Below are 27,531 nucleotides of genomic sequence, written 5' to 3' on the forward strand. Positions count from 1 at the left end.
CTTTTTATACTTCGGACAATTTTTATCCCGCATTTAACAAAATGATCGCAGCCCAGGTAGTTAATTTTTAAAACCCCCTTTTCAACTTTTATTTAACATCTTCATGTCACTTTTTCATTTAATTATCTTCTCTTTCGACCGAATGAACACGCGTTGTTCATTTTCAGCCGTTGCATAGGTTAATCCGACTTCGCCCGACGCATAGTCGCATCGATTTTCTTTGGTTACCTAGACTCGTCAATGTAATTAATTAATTGTTTGCTAAACAATATAAATAGTCATAAATTCAAATTGGTACACGTATTAAGTATAATTCACATATAGGCGATGCGAAAAAATGTAATTCCCCTGACCGCGATTCGTTATAATTAAGTCGTAATTACGCTCGAGTATCACTATAAAGGTTTACTTATTTACTTATTGAAATTTAAGGTTATTTGTCATTTAATTTTTTCTCTTTTTCTTCTGCAATATAATGTTTCTTACCTTTAGGCCCCGTGGCGGAAAATAACATCGAACTCTGCTATAACTTCAAAGTGTATACTGTACATATACACATACATAACATATTTGAGCGTGTAGATATATATATATATGCATATACATACAGGTGATAAGTTTATCCTATTACGATGTAATTAGGTTTTTTTGTGTACATCTATTTTTGTATAATTCTACGTAATTTACTCTGTTACTGTAAAATTGGGACGTGGGTTATGCATAATATAATTTATGTACGAATGTATAATCGAGGTGCGTTATTTCGTTCGTCAGAATTACCTATTATTATTATTATTATTATTATTATTATTATTATTAGTTATAGTTCGTTTTCTTGTGTGGTGTTTTCTTTGCATATTTGTACCTACATGTAACTATATACGTACATAGTACATTATAATTATCGTTATAGCTGCGTCTTCGGATATCTTTGCGCGTATATTTTATATTTATATATATATATATATATATATATATATATATATATATATATATATAAATAATAATAATAATATTACACACGCACTGCAATTACATATAATGTAATATATTTATTCGCTTTGTTTCGTCATCACGACTTTCGCCCGAAGGCAATGAGACGTTTATAATACTCAAACATGCAATATATTCGCAACCTGAGGAAGCCCGACGATTCAACGGTCGACCATCGATATATATATACATATATGTATGTATATGTTGCCATAATCTATTATAAAGAAATCTTCTTATACACTTATATTTACACCGAAGTATACGGATATGATAATATAACTTATAAGTCAATCATTTATATATATGCGCATTGCTTCGTGTATATATCTATACTTGTGTTATTTATACACTCACCTGTACATCATACGGTGTTAAACTTCTCATTTGTCCCTCGCCCATCGCCAGCAGTTTCCCTTGCGTACAGGTATTATTTTTAATTCACGCCGCGGCGTATATAACGGTGAGAAAGAAAGTGAAAGAGAAAGAGAGAGAGAGAATGGAAGAGAATTATTGCTGGCTATAATAAATACACAACATCCCTACACGCTAGTATATCTACCTAAACATATACTCACTTTATAATATCGCAAACGGTATAAATCACAAATTACTTACACCGTGCAGTCTCTTTGGTCAAATCTATTGCGAGTTCCCGCAGTGAACGATCTTTACAAAATAGAGGAAACAGAGGCACGAGAAAAAAAAATATGTATATAAAATAAAAAAGTTAACATTGAAAATAAATAATACGACTCGGAAAGAAATCATCAGCTGGAGAACCGAACCCACAAACGTAATACGCGAATAATATAAATCAGATCGAGCCCTACAAGAACAACGTTTCCTTTTTGATCCTGAATCGTCTGAAAACGGGACTAAAGTTCTTCGGAAAGAGCGATAGGCGCCCGTGATCCTGCCTTCATGTCCTTAACGCCAATGTTTATGTCGTCAACGGGCATCGGCGCGAGTTTCAATTGATTACCATTTATTTTTATATCGTTAACGGAATGGGACCTCCCGTGAGTTGCGAGGGGTTTAACGACGCTCGGATTACCGGTTACCGTCGACGTCGTCGTCGTCGTCGCCGTCGTTGTAGTCTGCGATGGCAGAGTAGTCCAGGCAGTCGTCTTCGTCGGCGTCGCGGTCCTGCAGCAGGTTACCGAGGACGAGATGATGGAAGGACTCGCGAGCTGGTTCGCGGACTGCGAACGAACCGTCTGAGCGCTCAACGGATCTCTCAGAGCCATTTGGTAGGCGACCTCAAAGGCTTGGCCCAGGGTCAAGATCACCTCGGTAGCCTGATCCTGGTTGAAATCGGGCAAATGACATCGGGGTCTGGGACCAAGTGGTCGGGAAATTGAGGGAATAGTCTACTCACCATTGTAGGTACGCAGAATACATGGCAGAAGTGCTTTCTGCTCGCGTGGTCTTTAGTTATGTAAGCAAAATGCGTGAGGTCGTCAGCGTCCTGGCACGCGCAGTGTATATTGCGTATCTCATGGTCGCATATTGGTTCCTGGAAATGGTAGAAGCACAAGGTGTGCAGTCGGGAAATACGATTCCACTAATGCACGAGATGATTGTCGCAATTTTCGATGATCGAGAAATTGAACTGCGGGAATTGTTGGCGAAAAGAAGTGACAGAGGGGTACAAAATTACGACAAAAAGATACGAACGTACTGAAATCGGGTTCGAAGAAGCTGAAAAATGGGTTGAAAACCGTTCCAACCACCCTCGGTTACAATTACACCGAAAGACGAAAACCACGACAACAGAGTAAGGAAGAAAAAAAAAGGCGTGTGCGAGATGTGATCGAGAGAGTGGCGAGAATAAAATGACATGGTCTTACGTTCGTCCTCGTGTTCAGGAACCGCACACCTCGGTAGGATATTGCTAGAGTAATATCCGGAGTGACGCGTGGCTCCCTGTGAGTCTTCTTGAGGGTCTGAATGGACTTTTTGGTAGACTCGGTGCCTCGGAGTTCCTTGACGACGGTCGACCCGAGGTACTGCGAAAGAAAATGAAAAAGATCTTCGTCTGCGCAAACGGTTTACTGGTTCCCGTTGACCAGTTCAAGGTGTGTAAAAAAAAAAAAAAACGAGCCGCATCACCCGGGGAAATAAAGACTTACACTGGCGACGTAAGTGACGGCACCGGTTACCAGGGCCTTAGGCTCGTGCCTCCACTGCGTTTGGAGGGTGGACGGCACCCCGAAGAGGAGTTCGGAGGGTGCGCGTATCTCGAGTTGGTCGGGAACGGAAAGAGTTCCGTTGTGGGAATTCGGTCGCTGAGGCGGCTGCGGAGCTGGCCGATTTTTCCGGTGCCTCAGGGTCCCGGTGTTCGTCGATGTCGTTCCCGTCGTCGTCGCCGTCGCCACTACCGTAGTCGTCGTCGTCGTCGTCGTCGTCACGGGTAGAACGGTTACCTGAGGGCTTGGCTCGGGCAGTTTTTCACGGATGTCCTCCTTCAGTTGTTGGATGTTCGTTTTCTAGGGAGAATCGAGAGAGTAGATCCGAAGTTCTGTCTTGGAAGAATAAGGGAGTCGAGATCTACAGTCCAACCGCAACCTCGATAATCCCCGACGTTTGTAATCCGATTTCGACGTTTCGGGGGTCAGCGATTGAACCATGTAAGGTAAGGTAAGGTGTCGATAAGCGGGTATAACGCGGGAGTACGGAGTCGTGATGAGGATCAGGAGGAATAAGCGACTGTCGGAAGGTATAAGGTTGAAAGAAGTCAGAGAGATGCGTTCCAACTGGCTCTCAAGATCGGTAGTCAACAGCTACGTATCATCCTAGAGGAAGTAAGTCCTCAAGGCGGAGTTCGCATCGGCGGCGGTGGGAGTGTGCAGGCGATCGTTGGTGAAAGGAAAGTATCCAATTTATCAGGATTATCTCGAGTCGTCGCCGGTGATGCGCGGTGTAGAGCTATTGGTCGTAGTTAATAAGCTAATTAAAAAGCAAATGCACAACAAAAGGGAGCGGGCTGAAGTAGGCGCGAACAAAACGCTGATGGGCGACTGAAGCGCGTTGGTTCACCTCGCAAGTTGGGTGTCGCGGGATATTATATTTCAGCAAGTGATACGTTGAGAGGCTCGTTATTCGAGTGTTTCCCATCGACACAATACAACCCAAGCGCCAATTAGCCAACGATATTTTATACATTATGACGCGGTGCACCGAACGATTCAATGAAACAGTCGAAATGATTGGGTTGGGGCGACGCGACGCGACGCCGCCTCGTCGAGAGTCTTTCACTCCGACTTCTGCACGAGTGCGGAATACAGCAAACCACCCTCCTCCACCTCCACCTCTGCAAATTCCACCACAATCGACCATTGTGTCGCCGAATCACTCCACGACTCTTCAAGATCCTCACGCCTAATACTGACGCTTATTAGATCGCTCGTTGCACTTCTCTTCCAATTGAAAATGAAAAAAAGAAAATAATATTTGTTTCTCTTAACACGCCGTACACTTTTTGCCAAAGCATCGAACTCTTCTCGTTGGTTCGCGTGATTTTAATAAGACAGGCATCATTACACCAGAACGTGGAAATTATTGACCCTGGCAGATAATTTCCTGCCTCTCATCCAGTGAGCGCAGCATCCGGTGGAATTATTATCAACGCGCGCCAAGTACCTTATACTTCCACGTATCGAGCGTATGTGCACACGTAATAACGTCACGTGTATGCGCGTGTGTGTTAAATGAAATAATAAACTATACAAGTGCCAGATGCTCCGGTATAATCTCAATCTTGCGTTACCGCACACGCGATATATATAATTATACTAATGCATGCGTATGGCGTGTGTGAGTATAACAGACTCCAGGGCACATATTTTATTCTACGGTATTATATTTCACCAATAAAAAGAGTCCGAATTTCAGAGAATTTCAGGGTAGACCCTTGCAGATTCAAATTTGACAAACGAATTTCTTTAAAATTGAAGAAAAAAAAAATTGCATTCCGTTAGTATTTCCATAGGTGTAATAATCTGGACCCACAGTTTCAGAAAAGATCGTCTAGACTATCTGAAAAGATCATCCACGCGGCACGAATATTTTCAAGATTCAAATGAGTAACCGAATCCTGAGAAATCTGTTGTCACATTGCCGAAGTAAATTACGACAAAAACTTCCATCTCTTTCGACGCATGTTTCGGTTAATATCCGTACCTCATAGGTGAAAAAATATAATATGGATACGATAACCATCGAGGGGATAGTACAATAGTAGAGGGTGACGATTAGAGAATGGTTGATAGCGGAACGATTAAAAGTGGTTGAAAACGTGACTCACCAAAGTGTTGAGGTCCTTATTAAGGTCCTCGAGGTTCGGTCCGCCGCCATTGAGAGGTGGACCCCGAGGATTGATGCTGCTAACCGAAGTGAGTATCCTCTTCCGATGAGCTGGTTTCTGAATTTCAAGAACGGCTGCGAGCTCTACCTCCCAAACCCTCCTGACGCGTTCCATGTCCGAGTACAGGTGTTTTCTAAAGGTTTCGGCGTAGCACTCCAGGTGAATGCTCTTGAGCCACTCATCGACCGACTGCTCGGAGGTGCCGGTGCGTTTCTCGACCCTCTTGCTGAGGAGGCCAGCAGCGTCCATGATGACGGTACGCTCCTGGTCACTGGTGACGCCCATCTCTTTGAGGTCCGTCTCGTCGAGTACCGAGTTCTTGTATCGAGGTAAGAAGAGAGAAAGAGAGAGAAAAAACAAAAACAGATAGGATCATTTATCGTCGGTTTAACCTGCGGGTGAATCGCACGGGGACTTACAATGAACTCGAGGTCGTCGAATCCGTAGGCGAGGAAGAGTGACTCGTAGTCGGCGAGACCGAGGCTGGACAACCATTGACCAACCGACGTTGAGACTATGGGACTGCTGCTACTGTCTGAGCTGAGACCTGGACAACCGAGTTTAAAGCTGTAACCTAGGCGAAGGAATTGATCAAGGGTGTCATAAGTAGGGGGACGCAGGTGGTATTCGGGGGTCGAATTGCCACCCTGCATGGTCGGATTCCGACGTCCTCTTTAACGCCGCCGCATCCGACCTGTTAACGACAGTATCCTCGGGGCGGGATTCAATTTACCTAGTCTCGTCTGGAACTCCTTCTCGAGTTCGGTGACGAACACCGACTCTCTGACCAGGCCGGTACCGAAGGATGCCATTATCTCGTTGATCTTCGCCCATTCCTCCTGCTCGTCGAAGGGACTCATTATGCTGAGGGACTTGTCGTCCCGTTCCCGTTCCCGGTCGCGGTCCGACACCCTGAAGGTCACCATTTCGCCTTCCTCGAGTCGTTCCCCGGTGCCGCCGTCGGCCCCCGTGCCCATCGCGGATGGCGCCGGGGCATAAACGTTCCGCAATCGGCACAGGGTCCGAGGTCTTTCCGCCGTGACGGAGCCCTTCAGCAATCCTGTTGGCAATTCATTGTTCATCATGGTTTAGCCGATGTTTATCTATATAAGACGATAAACTTTGCGCTGCAGTGGGTAGAACTTGAACCGGGATTCCCTTATCCTGACCAGACAATCTGACGTAACACAAACGTCACATTGCACTTACGTATACGCGAAGCTGACAACGAGGAGGAGGACGACGACGACGACGTCACTGGATTTTCGTCAGTTCGCAGGACGGTGTGAAAGGCGAATCGCTTCATCGTTGTGCTGGCAAAGAACTCGTTAGTATGTTTAAATAAAGGCGAGAACCGGGGTCTCTTCGTTACTTGAATTGAGTGCCGAGCCGTCGAGGGAAGTAGACAATTTGCGAGCTTGCGGTATAATATTATAGTATACCTGAGACGTACACACGTACATCCATCCATCCATCCATCCATCCATCCATCCACCCAGACGTACATACGTATATACGCACAATTCTCCTGGACGTTGAAATAAAAAAATTCTTTCATGTAAAATCACGGCGAGTTGAGTGAGTGAGTGAGTGAGTGAATGAGTGAATGTACGTTAGTTACGTATTTAGCCTGCGTTATGAGCCCCGCGGCGCGGCGGGAACTGAGAGTAGGCACGTTATGACCGGTAAGTAAGGTGAGCGAGCGCACGTTTCACCCCTCGCTCTTCAAGGATGGGCGTAATGAAAAGCTCATAAAAATACTAAACAGAGGTCCGACCGCCTCGCGCCCGCAATCCCACGTAACTTTAATTAAAGCTTCGCTTCGCGATGGCGGACTCATTCCTTTTCTCTTTCTCTCTCTCCCTCTCTCTTCCCCTCTCACAGTTCTTTCGAGGCCTCCGTGCGAGTGCATCCGTTGAAATTTGTGTGCGCGCGTAAAGGAGCTGATGCCGCGCACATGTGTGTGGGGGAGAAAAGTCTGTACCTACAGTAATTATTCGAGGCGTACGTGTTACACGTGCAGTGCACGAAACCCCGGTGAACTTATGCGCAAATTATTATATCATAGCCGTGTAAAAAGACGACCTATGCGCAAGTTTCCCGTAGCGTAGAGTAGACTGTAAGTAGCTATCCACCCGCGAATATATAGGTATAAGGTGCAGCTACGATCTACGTAAAATGTGATGCTCAAGTTCGTGCGCGTAACTTATTCCGAACAGTGGAAAGTAAGCCGCGTGAATATGAGGTGCAGAATAAGGATTCCCTAAGGAAAACTCGTACATATAATACCTATATATATATATATTTATATGCGTGTAGTGCATGATTATCGTCGAGACTGGATATTAAGTTACGAGAATTGCTCGCAATTAAACACTTGACGTTTATTATTGTACTTCGTATATATATATATATATATACATGCAGCATATTACATGTACTGTATAAACCGTGAATCCATCCTCAAGGTGAAACTGATGTATAATAATTCTGCAGGCACGGAGGAATGTCCGTCATACACACTCACACACTCGTGCGAAGAAGCTTCTTCGCCCATCTGATCCCTCTCTGTTTCACCACGATTGCATTACACATTTATCTAGGTGTACTCGTTGTACGTATACGATTAACATTCGGAGGAGAACTTTCTCCTATTTATTATCTCGAGAGAAAATGTTGATCGGAAAAAAAAAATCTTACATACCTATATATCTATAATGATAAAAACGAATCGTACGGTGCGGAAACCGACTCGATTCCTTCATTGCACAACGGCACTGTTTTCTAGGCATAAGTCATATTCCTGTGAGTTTGTTGAACGGTATACAAATCGACGACACCTGTCGACGAGGCCTGCAGCTAGTCCCCAGAGCTCGCGGTCGGTGGAATGATCGGTATGCGAGAGTTTGGAAACTGTGCTACCGGGTAAAGCAGTCGGTTGAATGTAACGGATTTCGTATAGTTGGTATAATTATACCTCGGACGAAACACGAAACACTGCGACGAAATGGGATGTGTTATATTTGGAATCCCTGACCTCAACACACTTTAGGCGCATTGTTTTTCTCCTTGGATAAACACGTTAACACGGAGAGAGATGAAAAAGAAGAAATTTAATAATTGGAGGAGAATTCGAATGAGAGGCAATAATGTTTCAGGATAGTATTCACGCGTAGGCGGCACTCGGTCTATCGCGATGTTTACGCGATAAATAACACAACGTTCATTGCTGCTTGCATATTCAATGGGATATTTTCATCCTCGGTGACTCGAAGCTCTCGAACCGTGTAATGAACAGACATATTATTTCGCAAGCGGTGACACCGAGAGACTAATTATTGCTAATTAACCGTCTAATTATAATCATACCCATGTCATAGAAATTCACGACGTTAGAGTACAGTGCTCGACTCCCTCTATCTCTCGTTCTCTTTTCAAGCGACTTCCCGACAGGCGGGATGATCACCTTTTGTCAGTTGGATACGTGGGTTTGTTATTGAAAACACGGCCCCATTCTAAGACTCGTGATTAGTACCATGCACGGCTCGAATGTGAAGACCACAAAGCCGCGATTTGGTGAGGCAATCAACAAGGTTAACGACGAATTGTCGATTCACAAACAGGCTGTGGAATGTCCAGCGGCAAATTAAACCCGTCGAGTATAACAAGTATTACGAGACTCTAAAAGTGAACCCGCTGTGTTACGAAATGCATTTTAACTCTTGGATTCGGTGCAGCAACAAAAGATGGAATATAAAGTGTAGACCGTTCCAGGGTTACAGAAACTTGATAGCTCACGCTTGCGGTGGAAATAATGACGAACGGTAAGCAGTGACCGATACGAGGAAGATAACGCGATAAACGTTGACGATAAAACGAGAGACCAAACACCGGGCGATCGAACAATCGTCGATGGTAATTGATAGTATCGACGTCGTTGTCGAATCTCATCGGCTTTAGCTACGCTGGCAAAAATAACAAATAAACGCACCGTCAATCAGGAGGCGAGATCAACGGAGTAAAGCAAAGCCGTAATCGCTCGATGCATGGCATACCTAGTACACGAGCGAGCTACAGCTGATATACGACACAAGACGGAGGATTATAAATGGAAAGTAGAGTGGGTTGGGGGAATTTGAATGGCGCTATTATACTGGAACTAGTTTAAGCCGCTAAAATACCTTACGTAACGATACGAGGTCGAAGATGACGTTGTCTTCGAGGTGGTGAAGAGTCGACAGATCTGTACACGGCGACCTGTAGAGCTCTCGAATAAGCCCTAGCCGCAGGCCTACGCGAACCTCCCGAGTGCACGTGGCGTCCTAGAGACCGTAACCGTTCCCTTCCTGTCCCTCGGGCACCCCTCGCTCGCCCCCATCCCCAAGGAGGAGGATGAAAAAGGCCAGTTAGAGAGCAAAAGTGGAAAGAAGACGAGAAGCGACCAACCAGCTGAGCCTCCCGGAGTGAACGAGCACGGAAATAAACCGAACCGGCGGAAAAGGCGCTCCTCGGAGAAGAATCGGGAAAATCAGAAAAACCGCGATCGGTTTCCCGACTTCGTTTCGACCGGGTCAGTGTCGGACTGTCGAATCGAGGCTGGAACACGCGGCTAGTCGAGAGCCCGAGATTAGAGCGACTTAGCCTCGGCTCTGGTGTCCCGGCGGCGCACTAGCACCACTCAACCAGCCAGCCACCCGCAGTAAACTGTTTCTCGTTTAGCCAAAGAGACTCGTTTGCGCTCCGCTTGGGTGTAGTAAGCCGAGAGGATGACCCCAGGGCCGTATGCGGGCCCAAACGCGCCCCACTCGTCATCCCTCTCACTTTCGATTGTGCGCCAGCGTGACGCAGGCATCACACTTTGTTTGTTTATTTACACGCGAGACACGAGTCGCGGCTATCTTAGCTGACGTGCTTCTCACTGCGCGATCACTCCTCGATCTAATCTCTCAATGCTGATAAATTTCCTGCTCAGCTATATGTTGTACTTAGTGTTTATATGCGGCTCGCTTACTCTTGCGAGATTTGACAGCCGATTTAACTCGCGCAGCAATGATGTTTAATTTAATTCACATACCCTGGATTAAGACACTTTATTTCACCACGCTCGACACCGTCTTTGAAATCATTTTTTTTTTTTTTTTTTTTTGCTTGGTATATCGTGTACTTGTATTACTTGTGCAAAACGATCTTTTTTTGTTTTAGTTTGAAGTTTTTTTCTCGCCGTTACGATAATCTGATTTGCGAAGAGCTAAACATTCGCGTAAATATTTTTCGAAGTTTTACCATTGCAGATGAGAAGAAGACCTCGATCAAGATGAATTTCTCGAATCACACTCAACGATTCACAGTTTCAAAAATCGAAAGAAATACTGGCACAAATTCAACGTTTATTGCGTACATTGAACGTAAATTTTGCGAGTTTGCTTCAATGTTTATCCAAGCTCACAAAAGATAAAAAAAAAAAAAACACAAGTGTTTAATTCTTAATTACGAATAACATCACGTGTCCGTTTGATTTTCACTTGACTATACAATAATTACACGAACGAACGGATATAACTTATATACAATCAACTTGATGAGTAGGTACGTTTAAAATGTCGTTCAGGCCCGAAAAAATGAACAGTTTATAATTGTGGGAGTTGAATTAAATTAATACCGATCTGGCAATGAAAAGACGACCGATTATTCAACGCCAAATACAGACGCTCAATGCTGTACACCTATACATACATATCAGTGTAGATAAAATCTAAAACGATACGGAGAAATGATATCGAACGTTAAAGCACTCGTTAAATTTGATAGCCAAAAATTGACATTTGTAATAAAATTTCTATAACAGTATAACCAAGGCTTGACACAAATTATAGGTATATTAAGAGGCGAGAAATCGGGGCGCCGTAACGATGTCGTACGCCGATGCGCATCGGAATTGGGGGGACACGAACCGGCTGATGAATACTGTTGTGTTACGCCCGCCTGAAGCTATAACATGGCCAGCATGCAGGGCCGATTCCAGCTGACGAAGCATGACCGTTGCGTTGCCCGTGGGCATAATACTCGGCATTACACCGCGGTGTGCATCGGTACTCTAAACCACACTCTGTACCTACATTGTGCAGACACTGTGGAACACACGCACTGCACTTGCACGCGCTGCGCATACAGACGCCGATAGCTTAATGACCCAATGTTACAATCAAACGATTAACAATGAACTGCCGCTGCACCCGCCACAGGGAACTCAGCTTGTCCGGTGCGTTGATAGTGGCTGGTATTTGTTTAATTCGAGACAATTTACAGCGGTTTATATGTCACTGACTCCCCGTGAACGCAACCTGCGTGTAAGCACACACCATGACTATTGCCGGAGGTTTGGGAGTTCAGTTATGTGTAAACAGTTGGCTTGTTAAAAGTTTACGAAAATAATGTCAATGTGGGTGAACGCTTTTAATTAGATGTGACGAAAGACTGCGTTGGATTGAAGAAATACCGTGATTGAAGGCACGCTGCCAAAATTCGATCCTGATTATTTTATACACTTTTTTATACTGTACGAAATTCTATACGTGATTGTTTATCTGGATTTTGAACGGAGTTTGTTTGATACGACGGTTCGTTGAAACACCAGTCGCGTGACACATTTACGTGACATTAGTAATCCAGTTGAAGGAAAAATTGTTGAAAGAACTTATCGCAGGACAAAAGGCAATTCCTTCGAGGTAGCAATGTATGTGATCTCATGTGTGAGACGAAAATACCTTATAACGGAGAAGATTCGATGAAAAATGATGATGCATCAGATACCGCATAATGTCAACGGGTAACTCCAGTTTTATTTGTTTCGCCAGAAAACCGTGATTGCAAATATTTCAATTCCGGTATTAACGTGACGATGAAGTTGAGAACATCGCGAGTACAATTTGCGAAAACGCAAACGCACATTGCAGTCCACATACTCCGAGTGGCTGAAAGTGGGGATAGGAAACAACGCGGTATGACAGTTGTAATAAGAGTGAGATAAATAATCGGACGTCGATATAACATTGAAATTCGATCTGCTTGTACATACATCGTCACTTGCAATCATATTTTCTTATCGGGTAACAAACGATGCACTTGACTGAAGCCGGCATACCTCGCACCACTTCCGTATAATTATCGGTATAAAAGGTAGGTACACTGGTTGTTGCGCTTTTAAATCCACAAACAATACGACAGAAGAATACCTTGGTTTAGCATAGCTCTCGACCACTCAGAAACGGGCAACGATGTTGAGTGACTCATGACCTGCAAGCCGGTCCACCACGCATTCCGAAGTGATGTCATGCCCTCCGGGCATCAGAAAGTTGAGTTATAAAACCGTATTAAAGATTCACTGACAACGAAAAGCGGCGAGTGTGAAAAACGCGTTAATCCCGTTTAGGCAGGTTAAAATTTCGCGAGAAAAGCCGGTAATTCGCGACTTTCTCGGACGACTGCTTTGAAGCTCGTTTTCACGTCGCGGTACGTTTAAGACTGATTCAGGAATCAGGAGGAAACCTGCGGCATGTCCAACGACGGATGGATATGCTACGACGAAGCACGTGGATCCCGGAGATCAAACTCGAGGTTGAGACACACGTGTACGTGGTTAAAAAAAATCTTGAATATTTCGAGGTATCAGATAAACGGCGGCAACGAACTTCCCAGAAGCGAGAGTAGCGGGGAAAGCAGGGCTTTGCTTTGTGATAAGCTGCACAAACACCAGGCGAGGTGCTAACTAAGAGAGGGAGAAACGACTCCTGCGGCCTACCACAGTTTGCTTGGATCACGGAATAACATCCTATCCACTACCGTTGAAAAGTTAAAACCAGATACGCGGTTAAGCGACAGTTATGCCGGAGTTCGGTTCCGACTAAAGGTTCGTGGTGAAGGGCGCCATAAGACAAGACGTCCGTGAGCAATGTCCGTGAGTAAAATCGAAACGAGGAGAAAGAAAACTCTTGTCTTAGGTCGTGGACGAGATTACTCACCTGTATTCGCCTTGTCGCAATCATCCTCGTCGTAATACACTTGATAGAAATCGACGCCCACTTCACTCTTTCTTATATTGTATATATATATATCCGATTGGCAAACGACCCGATCACGAATCACTTCAGTTACAGGTATATCTGTGCATAATAGTCAACACCGAACACTAAAACTGATCGATTTTCACTCTGCAAATGGTGGCTCCTTAATCGACACTGTGTCTACCGCTAGTCACTGCCGTTTTGGCGATAGTAATCCACGATACGGAGTGCAGAGGGTCCCGATAACCGGACGTCGTTACGCCGACTGAGCTCGAGCCGTTGTGCTAGGTTATTTAGCTATGTGGACAACGACGGCGAACAGTCGCGACGGTGCTCACCGGATGTCATGATACGGCTCCCGTCCCGCTGACGTACCCGCTAGGTACATCAACATTCGATTCACGAGCGAAGAGCCAAACGTCGGCGCCAAACGCACATGCGAATTCTCAATGAGACATGGCCGAAAACGCAGCCACGATCAATCCTCGGATATAAGCATGGGAATGAAGGATTATGTTTTAACCGTCCGAGGCTAGAGATTTGTTTTATCATTTTGTGGAAAGTTGGGTCCATGCGAAAAATTACGAGACAAAGGTTCCAGAGTTCATTGACAGAGTTGGTGCAGGGGAATTTTATTGATACTATTGCATATGTAGTGTGAGGATGGACAAGAACTGAAGATACTTAATCGAAAATTTTTACCGACCAAACGATTCCAATGTCGCAATGATTTCGCTTTTCCTTCGACGTATGCAATAAAAATTCCCGAGTGGCTCGAGTCATTTCCTGGAACGTTATGAGAAGCACAATGTTATAAACTTGATCTTGAGAGAATCGCGAGACAGTCGCGTTATCTAAACATCGTTATTTGCAAACACTCGCGAACACACTGGAGAAGTGCGACTAATTCTCAGTAGGAAATTACGCAGCGTTCCACGTATTGATACTTTGTATTTTGATGAGTGAGGCGCGGTCGGCGATTCAAGCCAAGCATAGAAGCGTCGCTAAAACGATTTCGCGTTACCTGCTGCGCCGTTTGGACCGTGGCTTTATTTCCAATTTCATTCTAATCTATTACACCGTTTCCTTTTTTCCACAAGAAATCTGAGAACACCGACCGACGGTTGGGCGGAGTTCCGATTATTATTCAGCTAAGTGATTCGTTATCTTATCTTCGTTCCTTTTTTCCTCTCTCTTTCTGTTCCATCGCCGATGGTTTGAAATGGCCCGTCGCTATACCCCTGATAAATATGCACATGTATAGACGGAGAAAACAGCGTTGGTATACCAAGGGCACCGTCAAAATATCCTCATCTGTCAAAACCGTACACAGATATGGTCATGGGATACGAAGGTTCGACATTGCAGATAACCCGAGACGTCAACGTTGGAAGCCTCGAAATTCTCGAACAGGTAAAATCCGCCAAAAAAAAGCTACCCCCCCCCCCGCCCTTTAAAAAAAAAGAAAGAAAAAAATCAATCATGGTAACAATCGCTATACTTTATCATTTCTTACAGCAATCGTGCGCAAGGAACTGCTAAATGGCAGATTAAGCGTAAAGGCTCATTAACGTCAATTTGTACATAATCATACTCTCCAACTGCTGTTGTGCAACAAAACTTTATTATGATCCTTCGTATGACTATATATATATATATATACCCGGTGTTATAATTTACCGCAAGTAAGCCATATTGTAATTGAAAGAAAAAAAAAAAAATAATAATTAGAAACAAGGTTTAATTTGTCGCCAAGTCGTTGCTTTAATTAATGGTACTAATTGCGTCGGTTCAACTCTTGATACCGTTTTCTTTTTTTTACTACTTTTTTTCATCACACGTCACAATTACAAGAGAGACGTTTCACATTATATTATGTATACTATACACGACGTAAGGACTTCGAAACAAGACGACGCTATACTCGGGCGATTATTATTGTTGTTCTTGATATCATTATTATTATTACTGCTATCACTATTTGAATTCACGGAAAAGACATTAGTCTGCGGATTTCTGAGCTCCGTTCATGCTATAAGGTGGATGCCCATCTGGTCGTGAAGTTTTAACGACACGATTTAATACTTCTGTACAAATGTATTATATACCTATATATAAATATATCTACATTTCATGTATAAGTCATTCCTTGGTTTAGTCACTGTTAAGCAATATAATAATACAGTATAAGTATATGTATGTATAGTCACGACAGTGAACAGTTACAACAAAACCAAACAAAAATTCGATGATAAAACGAATGAAAAAATAACAATTTCTTTGTTTTATCTGAAACGAAACGAAAGGAAACGAAAAACTCACATCGAAGCATTATAATCAAGGGACGGACAAAAATCCTGCAAAATAAATTCAGACAATATACATACATAACAGCATAATATTTATTAGCAATTCAATAATAATATTATATATATGTATATGTATATATATGTATATAATGCACTATATAATTGCTTATTAAACATTACATTAAAAATTATCGCACGTACTATTTAGATATACATAATAATAATAATAATAATAATGATAATGATAATAATAATAATAATAATAACATACTCTATTTTTTTCCTCTGTCTCTTATATCAGGCGTTCAAATTAGACAGAAAACTGTGAAGCATCAATATTCAAAACAATAACTAAATCAACAAAATCAACGTACAGTACCAACAAAATTGAAGAAAAAAAAAACAATACGAAACGTGTATATATAATATAATGTACATACATACATATAAAACAAATGCAAGCTAATTGAAAAATAAAATCCGTCCTTTGAATTATCATTTGTCTATATACGTGTACTGTTAGCGGTGTACAACAGTTAAAGCGGAAATAATTTGTTGATCAATAAAATGGATAACCAAGAAACGTGAAATTTTTACCAACAACTTACTGGAAAATAATATTAAATAATAATAACATTTATAAGCGCGTTATACATACCAGGTGATCTCCGCTGGAACCTGACACCAATACTTCAGCTGATTTCCTGAGATAATTTCTAGTGGTAAAATGACATATCGTGAGAATGCACTATAGCTATAGGTGGGTACATTATATACATCGGCGGGCGTTCGCATGCGCTGCAAGACGCATAGAAAATAGAAGGCTGTGAGATTACTGAGATTCCCGGAAAACGATTATAGAGACTCGACGGTCGAGATGGCTTCTACAGTGTGTCCCTAATTGTAAACACTCGTCACTTGACGGACGAAAAATGATACGCAAAATTTGAATATTATACCTGTGGGCTGTAGGTAGGTACGTGCGATCGTTGGAAATCGAGAACCCGATTTATTGTTACTGTATACAATATAAATATAGGTTAGTTACAGGAAATTCCTGACTCAGTATCACCTGAGAAATAATTTAAATAATAACTTTTAGAGTTTAGACTGAAGTATTGGCGTAGAGCAGTCGGCTTGATCACGTATTACATACTTAAGTTTAATAATACACTGCGAAATACGTGTGTGTGTATATATTTATATAAATAGTTGGAATAGTATTCTAAGAAGTATATATATATATATATATATATAATAACCGTAACACAAATATATTTATACGCATTTGTGTATGTATGTATTAAATTTATATACCTGGTGTAGATAATACCTATAAATTTACGATGCACGGGTATAATCTAACGCCCCGATAAACAATACCTAATTAAAAACGAGAATCGTATTGCTACAGCTGAGTTGGAAAATTTTATTTCCGAAAATACCATTTTTTTTTTTTTTTTTTTTTCTTTCTCTATATTTCCCATGTTACAAAAAACTTGATTTTTTCCATACAACTGTCGAAATAATAACAATTGATCGGTTACTTGAGATAATTTGAAATTTGCATTTTAAATTTCACACTTCCGTTTAAGTTTCCCTGAAATTTCGCGATTTTCTAGAGTTACAACATCCCTGAAACTTGGTCTGTGCCAATTATATGATAACGTTGTGATGCAACGACTGGAATTAGAGGTACGGGTAAGAAAATCGATCCCGGCAGTCGAATTGTACACATAACACATAATAATATCAGTTTTCTTAACAGGTATGTACTTCACGATTCGCGATACAGCGAACGCTAGTTATATCAGACTATTTTTCACTCCGTATACAGAATCAGAATTACATTATTATGATAAAAAAAAAACAAAGAAATGCGAGTAAATCCCGAGTCATTTAATTAATCTTATATAACATTTAGTTGAAATGTAGACCATCTACATTTTACTCGCGGTAAACCGCGATCGATTAGCCTGCAAGCGTATTGTAAAAATGGCGAGTATCATCGTTAAAATTGCATAACATGCCAATCACAGATTAACATTTACACCCCCCGCGATAAACCTAAAACACTGCATACCTATACAATGTTGTGTATACTGCGCGATAGTAATACTTGGTGTGCAATAAGTCTGTGCGTACGTGCACACAGGGCATGAATACATATCCATATACCTAGTTTAAAACAGAAATAACGAAATTGCGTGAATATAAACCTCCGTTGCTCTAATCAGCGTGGTGAAAACTGAGCCATAACAAAACAGCTAATAATGAAACATGGCGATCTCGAACATATAATCTATAAATACCTATAGTTGAAGATAATAAGACTTCAACTCCAAATCAAGTCTAATACATATTCAATACGATCTGAAACGAATAGTCCCGACATGTAAAGCGTAAAATTGCAACTATATCCACGCCATTGGATCTAATATCGTAAAAGAGGAGATGATGTAGCCACATTCAGGTGGGAAGAAAGATGGGTTCTTAACGATCCCTCAAATTTCTCGCACACCGACGGATTCGAATTTGCAAACCATAAAAATAAAATAACACGACCACAATTCGCTCGAATCGGGGAGGGGAAAAAGAACGAAACGAAAGGAAAACACTGCAATCTTACAGCCGTGAGAGTTGATGATTAACGGCAAGTCGGTGAACGACACGTGTATGATATAGGTGTGTGTGTGTGTGTAAGTGTGTGTGAGTGTAAGTGTACAGCTCATGTAGGGGAATTAAAAATACACGGATAACAGGATGGAAAGCGTCATGCGGTGCAGCCTGCTAGCTTGTGTTGCTGTTTACCTGCAAAGGGCACGTCGCCGAAGAACTCCTCGACGTTGTCCGTTGAAACACTCTTGTCCGAAAGTGATACGCTGGATAAAGAGCCGCTGGAAGCGTCCAGGGAACCACCCGGGGGAAACTGGAGCATATCCTCGTCCGTTTCGGTCTCCATATCGCGGGAACGACGTTTGTAGACCTGAGATCGAGACGGTAAACGTGGATGTAAGAGGTGGTGATGCGGATTCGTTGGGTAAAAGATGAAGAGGATTAACAGCAACGCCGAATGGGGAAAAAAATGCGGAAAGCGACGCCATGAGTTACTAATAAAGGAAACGGATTTCTTGTTAAAATTCGATACATACGTATATTTCCCGGTAAGGAAGTTTCCGAAAATCGGTTAAAGAGTCGTTAAAAATTGTCGAGACAAACGCGAGACACGTAGTCTGACTCGATCGGTCTGCAGGAATCATTGCCCCGAGTCGCGTGATCCTCTTGCGATGATTCAGCGGCGTGGGTAGGGGTATACGAGTGACTATCTTTTCGCACTAATTCATGCGAAGTGTCATTACATTAGGATATAGAGAAATAAAGATTCGCCGAAATCGGGACTGGTCTCAATTCCGTAATTTCGCCCACGTAGTCAATTTCTGCCGACCGTTAGAGTAGGTAGATACAAAAAAAGAACCACATTTCGCATTTCGTCTACCTACAGGATTTCCGAATAAGGTAATAATAAGAGTCCATGAAACGCGCTCATAAAAGTGAAATGCTAATACCGAGAAACGTAGCTTGACCGAAAATTTGCATAAAAGTATAAAGTAAGTGACTGGCCTAAACTGATAAAAGGTGACTTCGTGCTGGTCTACTATTTTTAATCGGTGCAAAAAATTGTCGGATTTCTGCCGAGGATGGTACATGCATGGTACAGAGGTTTGTACGCGTTCAAAGGAATCACGTAACCCGAGTGCTTAACGTGACGTAATGTAACATCATGTCTCTCTGTAGAGCAGTGCAACAAACACCTCGAGTAGGAGCGCGAAACGGTGCGGCGAGAAACGTCAGAGAAGATAGAGAGACCAAAAAGGAGAAGAGAAGAGAGGAGAGGAGAGGAGAGGAGAGGAGAGGAGAGGAGAGGAGAGGAGAGGAGAGGAGAGGAGAGGAGAGGAGAGGAGAGGAGAGGAGAGGAGAGAAGAGAATCTGCGAAAGCCCGAGAGCTTCATTATTCAAAGGGTGTCAACGTTTCCCGCATTGCCGCCTGGCTGATTCCACGAAAGATGACGACTGGAGCCCTTCCATTCCGGCCCCTAACCCGGGCACCCGCCCTCCTCCTTCACCCTGGCGCCAACCGGCACTAAGAATCTCTGAATTTCACTCCGCTGGAAACGGTAACCGCATTTCACCCGGCACCGTGCCGTCGAAGCTCGGCAGCTGGTATTTGTACTTTAAATATCAAGGAGAGCGCGGTGGATTCCGTGGTTTGTCATAATTGAAGTAAAGAATATGTACCTAGATTTAATTGTTCTTTGTGTAAGTAGATTCTCTAATTTTTTTTTTTTTGCTATTGGGAATAACAATTAACAATGATATTGTTCGAGTTTTGAAGCGGAAGAAAGAGGTTTGTAGGTAGAGTACCCTACATACAGCTAATCGATGAGAGAGAGAGGAGAGGCAGGAAGGTGAAATGAAATAAATGACTGGGTTTAATTTAGCGGAAAAATGACAGTTCTCGATTACTTGATTTTAACGAGGGATTTAATGAAAAATCGGAACCCGTTGACAACACCGTCGAATGGAGAATTCATGGGAGGTAACAAGGCGATAAGTTTAAGCGGCCGTGAAGCTCGCTAATGCAAAAATTACCTTTGAAGATTCGCGGCCCGTTCACAGCGCGGCGAGTATATACACTCACAGGTTGAAGTCGGATCGAATGGGGGTAAAACAGGTTTGAAAATACCTACAATTCGTCCCTCCGCGTGTTCTACTCACTCTCTACGACGTGTATAATACTACGAATGCTCGGTTGCAGGGCGGCGATTCAAAAACATTTCTATATTATACACTTTACAGAATGACTTCGATTGTTGTGTTAAAGAAATGTCAAGTGAATAAATAAAAAAAAAAAAAAAATAAGGTACATGATACAGACGATTATTAAAAAGGAACGATACCCTTGATTAGATTTCCTGCACTTGGAAACTATATAACAATTATAAGAGAACGTACACTGCCGCTATCGCCGGAGGAAATTCCTGCACGTTTTTTTTTTTTTTTTATTTTATTATTATTTTTCTTTACCGCCACAATGATCAGTGTGCGTTTGATAGGCGGCATCATGGAGGTCGACTGAACCAAGGATGAATTCTGGTTTTAAATGTCGATCGAGAAATGAGCTTAAAAACGGAGGAACAATGAAATCTGCTTGCGAAAGCATTGCAGTCGAGAATGTGAAAAAATTCACCCTAGTAACGTCAACCGAATCGTGTACCAGCAGACTGCGTATTGAAGAGGTCTCTAAACCGGTAAAAAAAAAAAAGAGACCGATAGACAGGTTCATGGATAGTTGAAGAAAGAGAGACGGTAGGATTGCCGGTGTACGAAGATATGGGGGGGGAGGGGGGGCGTTGGCGAAGATGAGACGGCTGGCTGCCGACGTTACGTATATCTATCTACTCGAGAAGATGGAAGTGAGCAGCAGCAGCAGACGAACGACTGACTGACTGACTGACTGACTCTCACAGGAGAACGATCACAGGTAGGTAGGATAGGCATGTATAGTATCGTGCAAAAGACATCACCCTCCTCGCGAGCTAGGCGTCCGTATCCTCCTTCGAAATCGCATCACAGATCAAACAGAGCTTATATATTAACTGTAACCCGTGACGGTGGATTCCTTCCACCTTCCACCTCCACCTCCACCTCCGTCTTTCTCCACTATCCATGCCCTCACGTCGAGTTCGCTCCTCGACTCGGTTCATTCGACTTCTCTCTCTCTCCACATCATCTTCCGCCTCCATCACCACCGCAGGATTCCTATAACAGCCCATCCCCGGCTATCACTGATGTTTGACTTATGTAGACAGAAACTTGAAGGGTCAACTGCTCGGGCGGACTGCTATCCTTACATTAACGAGATTAATATTCCGATGAATACCATTGCGGTGGTGATCGCTTTTGCTCAAAGATGGTCGAATCCGTTCAGGGCGTGGCGGGGCGGAGAATGCGATAATGACTAATCGTAATTTCAGTAGGTAGGGTACCTCCCAACGCAATATTCTATCACCATTTACGAAAACTCGATACTTTGGACGCGACGGTAACTAGACGTGGGACAAGAGTACAACGTTGCAAAATTCGGAAAGATCGAGACACGTAGGAGGACAGGATGATTTTTTTTTTAAATCTAATTTATGATTCTGCATAGAACACGACTTAAATTCAAGATAACAAAACTCACCGAGAACAAGTCTATTTAATGAAAACCATCTTATGACTGCTTCAAACGACTATCACCAACTGAAACTTATCCAGTTCAAGATTCCTACATTGGCGACAATATCAGTCGTAAAACACACGAGAAGTAACACAGTTTCGTAACAACTAACATAATATTACAGAGTTAGAGGAAAGACATTTGAAGACTAACTCGCTATTACGAGTCTGAATGTGGTTTCACATCCTGCGTAATCTCCCCCACTACTTTTAGCTGGTCGTGTGACAATGTGAACGAATAGTTGCAGGTCCATTTTGATTTCTCGATGTTAAAAGGCTTTGTGTTAACAGGAGAGTGCAAGAAACATAGAAAGGATACAGTCAAGAGTTCATGCATAGATTTTTCCACATGGTTCATAGTAAGGTTACAGATCAAGAATAGATCACCGATTATGATCTTCGGCTGGACTCACCTGACTCAGCGGTCGTATCCGGTCGTGAATCGACTTCTCGGCTTGTAGTGCAGACGGTGGAGGATGATCGGGTGTCGGTGGTTGAGCGTAGTGCGTTGGGCTGGTCGGCAGTAGCATTTGAACGCGTCGAAGTCGTTTGTCGGTGGCACCACGTGCCTCAGGATCGCCTTGAGACGAGTATCCGTCTCGTTTATCGTCGAGCAGGCTTTCCTGGGATGATTTCAAGGTGATGAAAGCATTCGAGACGAATGTCTGTCCATTGTCAACGGCGATGCTGCCTTCGCTGCAAGGAGACTTGTCCGCGTTTTCAAGGTCGAAGTTTTCGTAAGCCTGGTCGCAGTTCCGGCGCAATTTCCGCCTTGGATTCTGTGTCTTTATCGGCTTGTTATCGTACATCGCGGTTATGGCAACTGGCTCGAAATCAGGGTCACGATTATCACCGACTGCGCAACTGAATCGCGACTTCATGTCGACGTACTGATCAACGCTTCGAGCCACGTGCCGAAGCTGCTCACGACGCGACTGTAGCTGCTCAAGATCGACGTGACTTCGCGTCCCGCTTCGAGCGAGGAACAAATACTCGTAGTTACTCGGTCCCAGGGTGCAATCCGCGGACAGAGACATCTGTGTTTGCAAGTGCGTTGGCAACACCGTCAAGTTCCTACGCGGCGGCTTCTTAGGCGGTGTTGGCTGTAACATTAGAGCCGGACTTTGCACGGTTTGAAGGATAAACCCAGGGTGCGGATGACTTGGTCCAAGTCTCGAAATGAATTTACTCTTCTTTACAGTAGATCATCGCACTGAGTTTATACATAATGGCTCAATACAACGTGAGTACGAATACTCATTATACATTCCAGACTTGAGAACTGTGAGACTACATCTGAGCATGAATCGAGACGACGAGATGATCGAAATAAACTGAAATACACATTTTTTACCATTCTCAAGAGGCTCCCAAATAGTCTACCTGATGCGCTGGTGGATCAAAAAGGTAAACCGTGACTGGAAGACAAAAAACCTAAAAAAAAAAAAAAAAAAAAAAAAAAGTGAGCCATAATTACCGAAATTTTGCTGTTGGATGCTGGACTGTGTAGGGAGCTGGAAAGAGGGGCCATGGGCAGGTAAATCCCTGCGGCATTGGAATCGGCTGGCAAGCACCGTCTGTCGCGAGGACTGGGTCCTCCAACGCTCGAGGATGAGGAAACGCTGAGCTGATCGGACTCTCGGCCACACCCGTACCCCGGTAGAGTGAGGGACAGATCCTCGGACATGAAACTAGAGTCCATGAGGCCCCGAGTAGCAGGGAGTGTCTGATAAAGTCCGTTGTCAGATCCCCTGAGAGATAAAAAATTATTCTAAATCTGATTCACAAGGTAAGCTCATTGCTGTGTTTTCTCTCGTTTGCAAGATAAGTGTCGATTTACTGTACATACATCGTATCACATTATATTGTAGTAGAAGAACAGTATAGGTATAGAAAATCTGTGAGTGTAAAACATGTTCAATGCGTGCAATGTATCCATACCGTGGAATGTCTGGAGTGATAATAGTGTTGGTGATATTGGTGTTGTATGGTTTGTCTTCGGGTGTCGGTTCCGAGCTCTCGAGTGTGTTTATAGAGTTCAGAGTGTCAGACATGGACATAACGACGCTATCGAAAACCGAGCTCAGATCGGAATCTTCCGTCCATGCGGGATGATGCAGGTTCTTGGAGGACGTTGTATCACTGTCAGGTTCATCGTTCGGTAATTTTCCCTCGCTATAAAACGGGCAATTTGCTAAATCCAAGAGTCGAAGCCGCAAATATCACGGCTGCACAAGTACCGCGTACGTGTCTAGGCATGAGGCAACTTTACATGATCTCTTTACTAATAGCTGAGAACTGCTGCAAGAACAGAGCCCAAGCCAAACAAGCTCGATAAGTAAACTTTCGTTATACAAAATTTGCACGTCAGCGGGTTAACCAATCTCTACGATCATAGCCGGAAAGCCGAAAACTGTTCGTCCGAGAATCTAAAATCCCTCCCCATCTCTCTCTTACACCACGAACCGCTTAAATGTCGCCATTAAACCGATAAACGGACCAACAGGTTGGTCGTTCAAAACTTCAGCGGAGACAATCAAGCTCGCCGCATGCAAACGATCCTGCAGGTAGTATAATTATATAACCTACTATCGCTGACACAGAGGATACAGTATAGGTAGCTAGTCCAAAGTAATCCATAATATATATGCACTCGTTTTCCTGACAGGTAGATGTCTCTCTGTATTTAATATTAATATATTATTACTTACAATGAGGCAAAAGAGAAAAAAAAAAAAAAAAAAAAATACACCACCGACAAGTATGTCGCGACTTTTTAACGAGGAGCGGTAAGGTGACAACGCGTATCGAACGCATATCCTCGGTATATATTACAGCATCACGGTATAATTTACCTAGCACAGATGACGAGGGTCGGGGACGACCGCAAGTCAGAAACCATGCGGGAAATGGTTATTAGTTTTGTGCTGAGAGCAGCAAACATTTACATTGTTTAACGCGATGGATTCATCCCGTAGCATACGGAGAATCTCTCGTCAGAGTTGGTTCGGGGCAACCATCGACGAGTCCCGGCTCCACCGACGTCAAACATTGGTCAAAATGGGGCGAGATTGGTGGGGGCGGGCGGCAGCGGATCGCCGGAGTTGAGTCTAGCTGTAACTGGGGGTGGAAGAGGATGGTTCCGGGGTCGTGGGGGTGACCCGGGGCGAGGTAGCGAAGCACCGAGCGAGCGAGCGAGCGAAGCGAACGGACCCTGCACCACCATCGCTTGCCTACATCAGGAAAATTAAAGCAAGCCAAGCGATGGCTAACGTGCTGGGGCCACATGCCTATACCCCCCCAGGACGAATGAACGAACCACCGGTGGTGGCGGTGGTAGCAGTAGCAGCAGCAGCAGCAGAGCCGTTCACCACCCGCTCATTCACTCTGATCTCTCTATACATCTGTGCTTTTGTTTGCTCACATCTCCTATATTAAACCGGAGAGAGTTTCTGTTCCATATACTACGCGTAGGTATGCATAGTTACCGATCGATAGATCTACGCGTTATATCTGCATGTTCCACCTACGCGTATATAGATGTATAAGTATATGTATAATATAATTTTGCAGTAGCGTCGCTAGATAAAGATGAATACCGCTGCTGAGTTCCGAAAAATGTTATTCCGATATAGATATACATATATGTATGTATGTACTTATGTACGCGACCTGTTCGTGTTTGCAAATAAGGGAAAGAAAAAAAAAAAAAGATAAATAAATAAAAATAAAATCAAATACATTGTAACAAAGAAGAGTAAAAAAATTGCGATAGCGAAAATAATGAAAAAAAAAAGTCGACTTTACGCTACGGGAACACCGATATCCCATCCGTCCTACCAACGCGGGATGAAAATAAATATCCTAAAACAAATACAGCCTCAAGGGAAACTGGAAATTCAGATTTTAATCCTGACTGGACGTCAAGTTATACATGCATTTATATAGTGTACACGCCGATATATATGAGAAATGAATATTTCTGAGGCTAACGGTGCCGCGTTTCTTTTTTTGTTTTTTTTTTTTACAAAAATATTCCTGCTTCTCTTCGGATCGGTATGAACAAAGTCAGGATTTTTAAGTTCCATTTCCTGATATATTCGGCAAATTAAAAATGATTTTCTTTGATTCTTATAAATAAATAGAAATAGAAAAATCTCATCCGAATACTTATATTAATCATGTGTTTTTCTTAAAAACCCCATTTTACCCCACAATCTGTCTCAATTGTCGCAGCTGTCAATATATATATATATATTTTTTTTTTTCCTAATTACCCTGATTTTCCCGGTAATTTAAATCACCCCGGCTGATAAACGAAAGCGCAAAATAACAGAATCAGCACGTTAACCGAATGAAACAATCCTTGTGGTCGAAGCAAATATTCCCACGAACAACAGACACCGTGATAGACGATAGATGTTTCACCGTAGGCTAAACCGCATTTGCCATTTACCCGATATAGTATCAAAAAATTTCAACGTTGTGTCTAGTTGTTTGTTACAATTATCTGTCTATGCAAATCGGAAATTATGAACGACCTTAAAATAAGTAGAACAAAAACAAAAATAAAAAGTAAAAAGAGATACGTCACAATTCAACGTCAAACGGGACAGCTCGAATTATCGATCGAATGCGATATAAAATTCTATAGATGACTGTAATATACTCACAAAGACATGACGGACATTCCGGAAATGCGTCTATCGTCATCCCGAGGTTTGTGATAGAACTGCCATTGGGTGGGCGAGGTACCTTCCGCCGGTGAAAAATCGTTACCAGGACGAACGTTCTCGTAAGGACTGCCGAGGGATCCGCTGCCTTGAACAGGAATCGGTGGCAAATTCTCACTGTCAGCGTCGCTCTCGACACCGGATGAAGATCTGTGCCCTGAGAAAAAGGGAAAATGGGAAACTCCAGATCGGCTTCCGCCGAGTAAAACCAAACCAATCCCCACGTACTCTTTATGACAGTGGTGATGTCCTGCGTGACATGTGGCGGAAACTGGCCCAATAAATCGAGGACCGTGTTCTGCCGCGAGTCCCTGATCCCGAGATCGACACCCCGGTCCAGCAAGGTCCTGACAACCTCCATCTTGCCGCAAAGAGCCGCCTCGTGCATCGCAGTTCCGGCGGAAGTCCTGGTGTTCACGTCCACCCCGGAAGCCAGAAGGACCTCGACGACAGCCCTGTAAACATACGTTAGAAAATTTTCCAAATTACGCGGGCAAAAATTGTCCGAGCAAAAAATAGTTGTGTGCTGAAAAATCCTTCAACAAGGTCCTGTTTTATCGGTAAATTTGGCGATCTTCACAGTGTGCGAGTTTAATACCCACCTGAAAATGTGCAGTGTATGTAAAACCCGAGTAACCGAAACTGTTGTACCAACGGGGATTCCGGCCAGAGTGTGACGGCATTGTTGGCAGGATGGAAGAAGGGATGAGGATGAGGAGCAGGGGTTGGTGTGTTTGTCCTGGCTTACCAGGCGCGACGATATTGAATCCGATAATTGACATTACCCG

At 43.2% G+C, this 27,531-nt stretch overlaps 1 protein-coding gene across 5 annotated transcripts in view; it reads right to left on the minus strand.

Annotated features, from left to right (window-relative positions):
- LOC124412651 (ankyrin repeat and sterile alpha motif domain-containing protein 1B-like) overlaps nucleotides 1-27,531 on the minus strand; it is a 76,793-nt gene that overhangs the window by 34,813 nt on the left and 14,449 nt on the right. Inside the window, exons 6-18 of one of the 5 annotated variants that reach the window (XM_046892706.1) lie at nucleotides 26,972-27,198; nucleotides 26,684-26,900; nucleotides 23,952-24,185; nucleotides 23,488-23,761; nucleotides 22,424-23,113; nucleotides 18,543-18,717; nucleotides 6,096-6,422; nucleotides 5,782-5,909; nucleotides 5,303-5,680; nucleotides 3,129-3,485; nucleotides 2,847-3,005; nucleotides 2,375-2,512; nucleotides 1,007-2,300 (exon numbers count right to left, since the gene is read on the minus strand). In XM_046892706.1, coding sequence (XP_046748662.1) covers nucleotides 1,872-2,300; nucleotides 2,375-2,512; nucleotides 2,847-3,005; nucleotides 3,129-3,485; nucleotides 5,303-5,680; nucleotides 5,782-5,909; nucleotides 6,096-6,422; nucleotides 18,543-18,717; nucleotides 22,424-23,113; nucleotides 23,488-23,761; nucleotides 23,952-24,185; nucleotides 26,684-26,900; nucleotides 26,972-27,198 — 3,733 coding nt within the window. In that variant the 3' untranslated portion in view covers nucleotides 1,007-1,871. Of the gene's footprint in view, nucleotides 1-1,006; nucleotides 2,301-2,374; nucleotides 2,609-2,846; nucleotides 3,006-3,128; nucleotides 3,486-5,302; nucleotides 5,681-5,781; nucleotides 5,937-6,095; nucleotides 6,423-18,542; nucleotides 18,718-22,423; nucleotides 23,114-23,487; nucleotides 23,762-23,951; nucleotides 24,186-26,683; nucleotides 26,901-26,971; nucleotides 27,199-27,531 lie in introns of those variants that run through there. The other 4 variants (XM_046892703.1, XM_046892708.1, XM_046892707.1 and 1 more) reach the window with 4 other exon arrangements.

The sequence above is a fragment of the Diprion similis genome, chromosome 11, assembly GCF_021155765.1.
Source record: "Diprion similis isolate iyDipSimi1 chromosome 11, iyDipSimi1.1, whole genome shotgun sequence".
Lineage (NCBI taxonomy): Eukaryota > Metazoa > Arthropoda > Insecta > Hymenoptera > Diprionidae > Diprion > Diprion similis.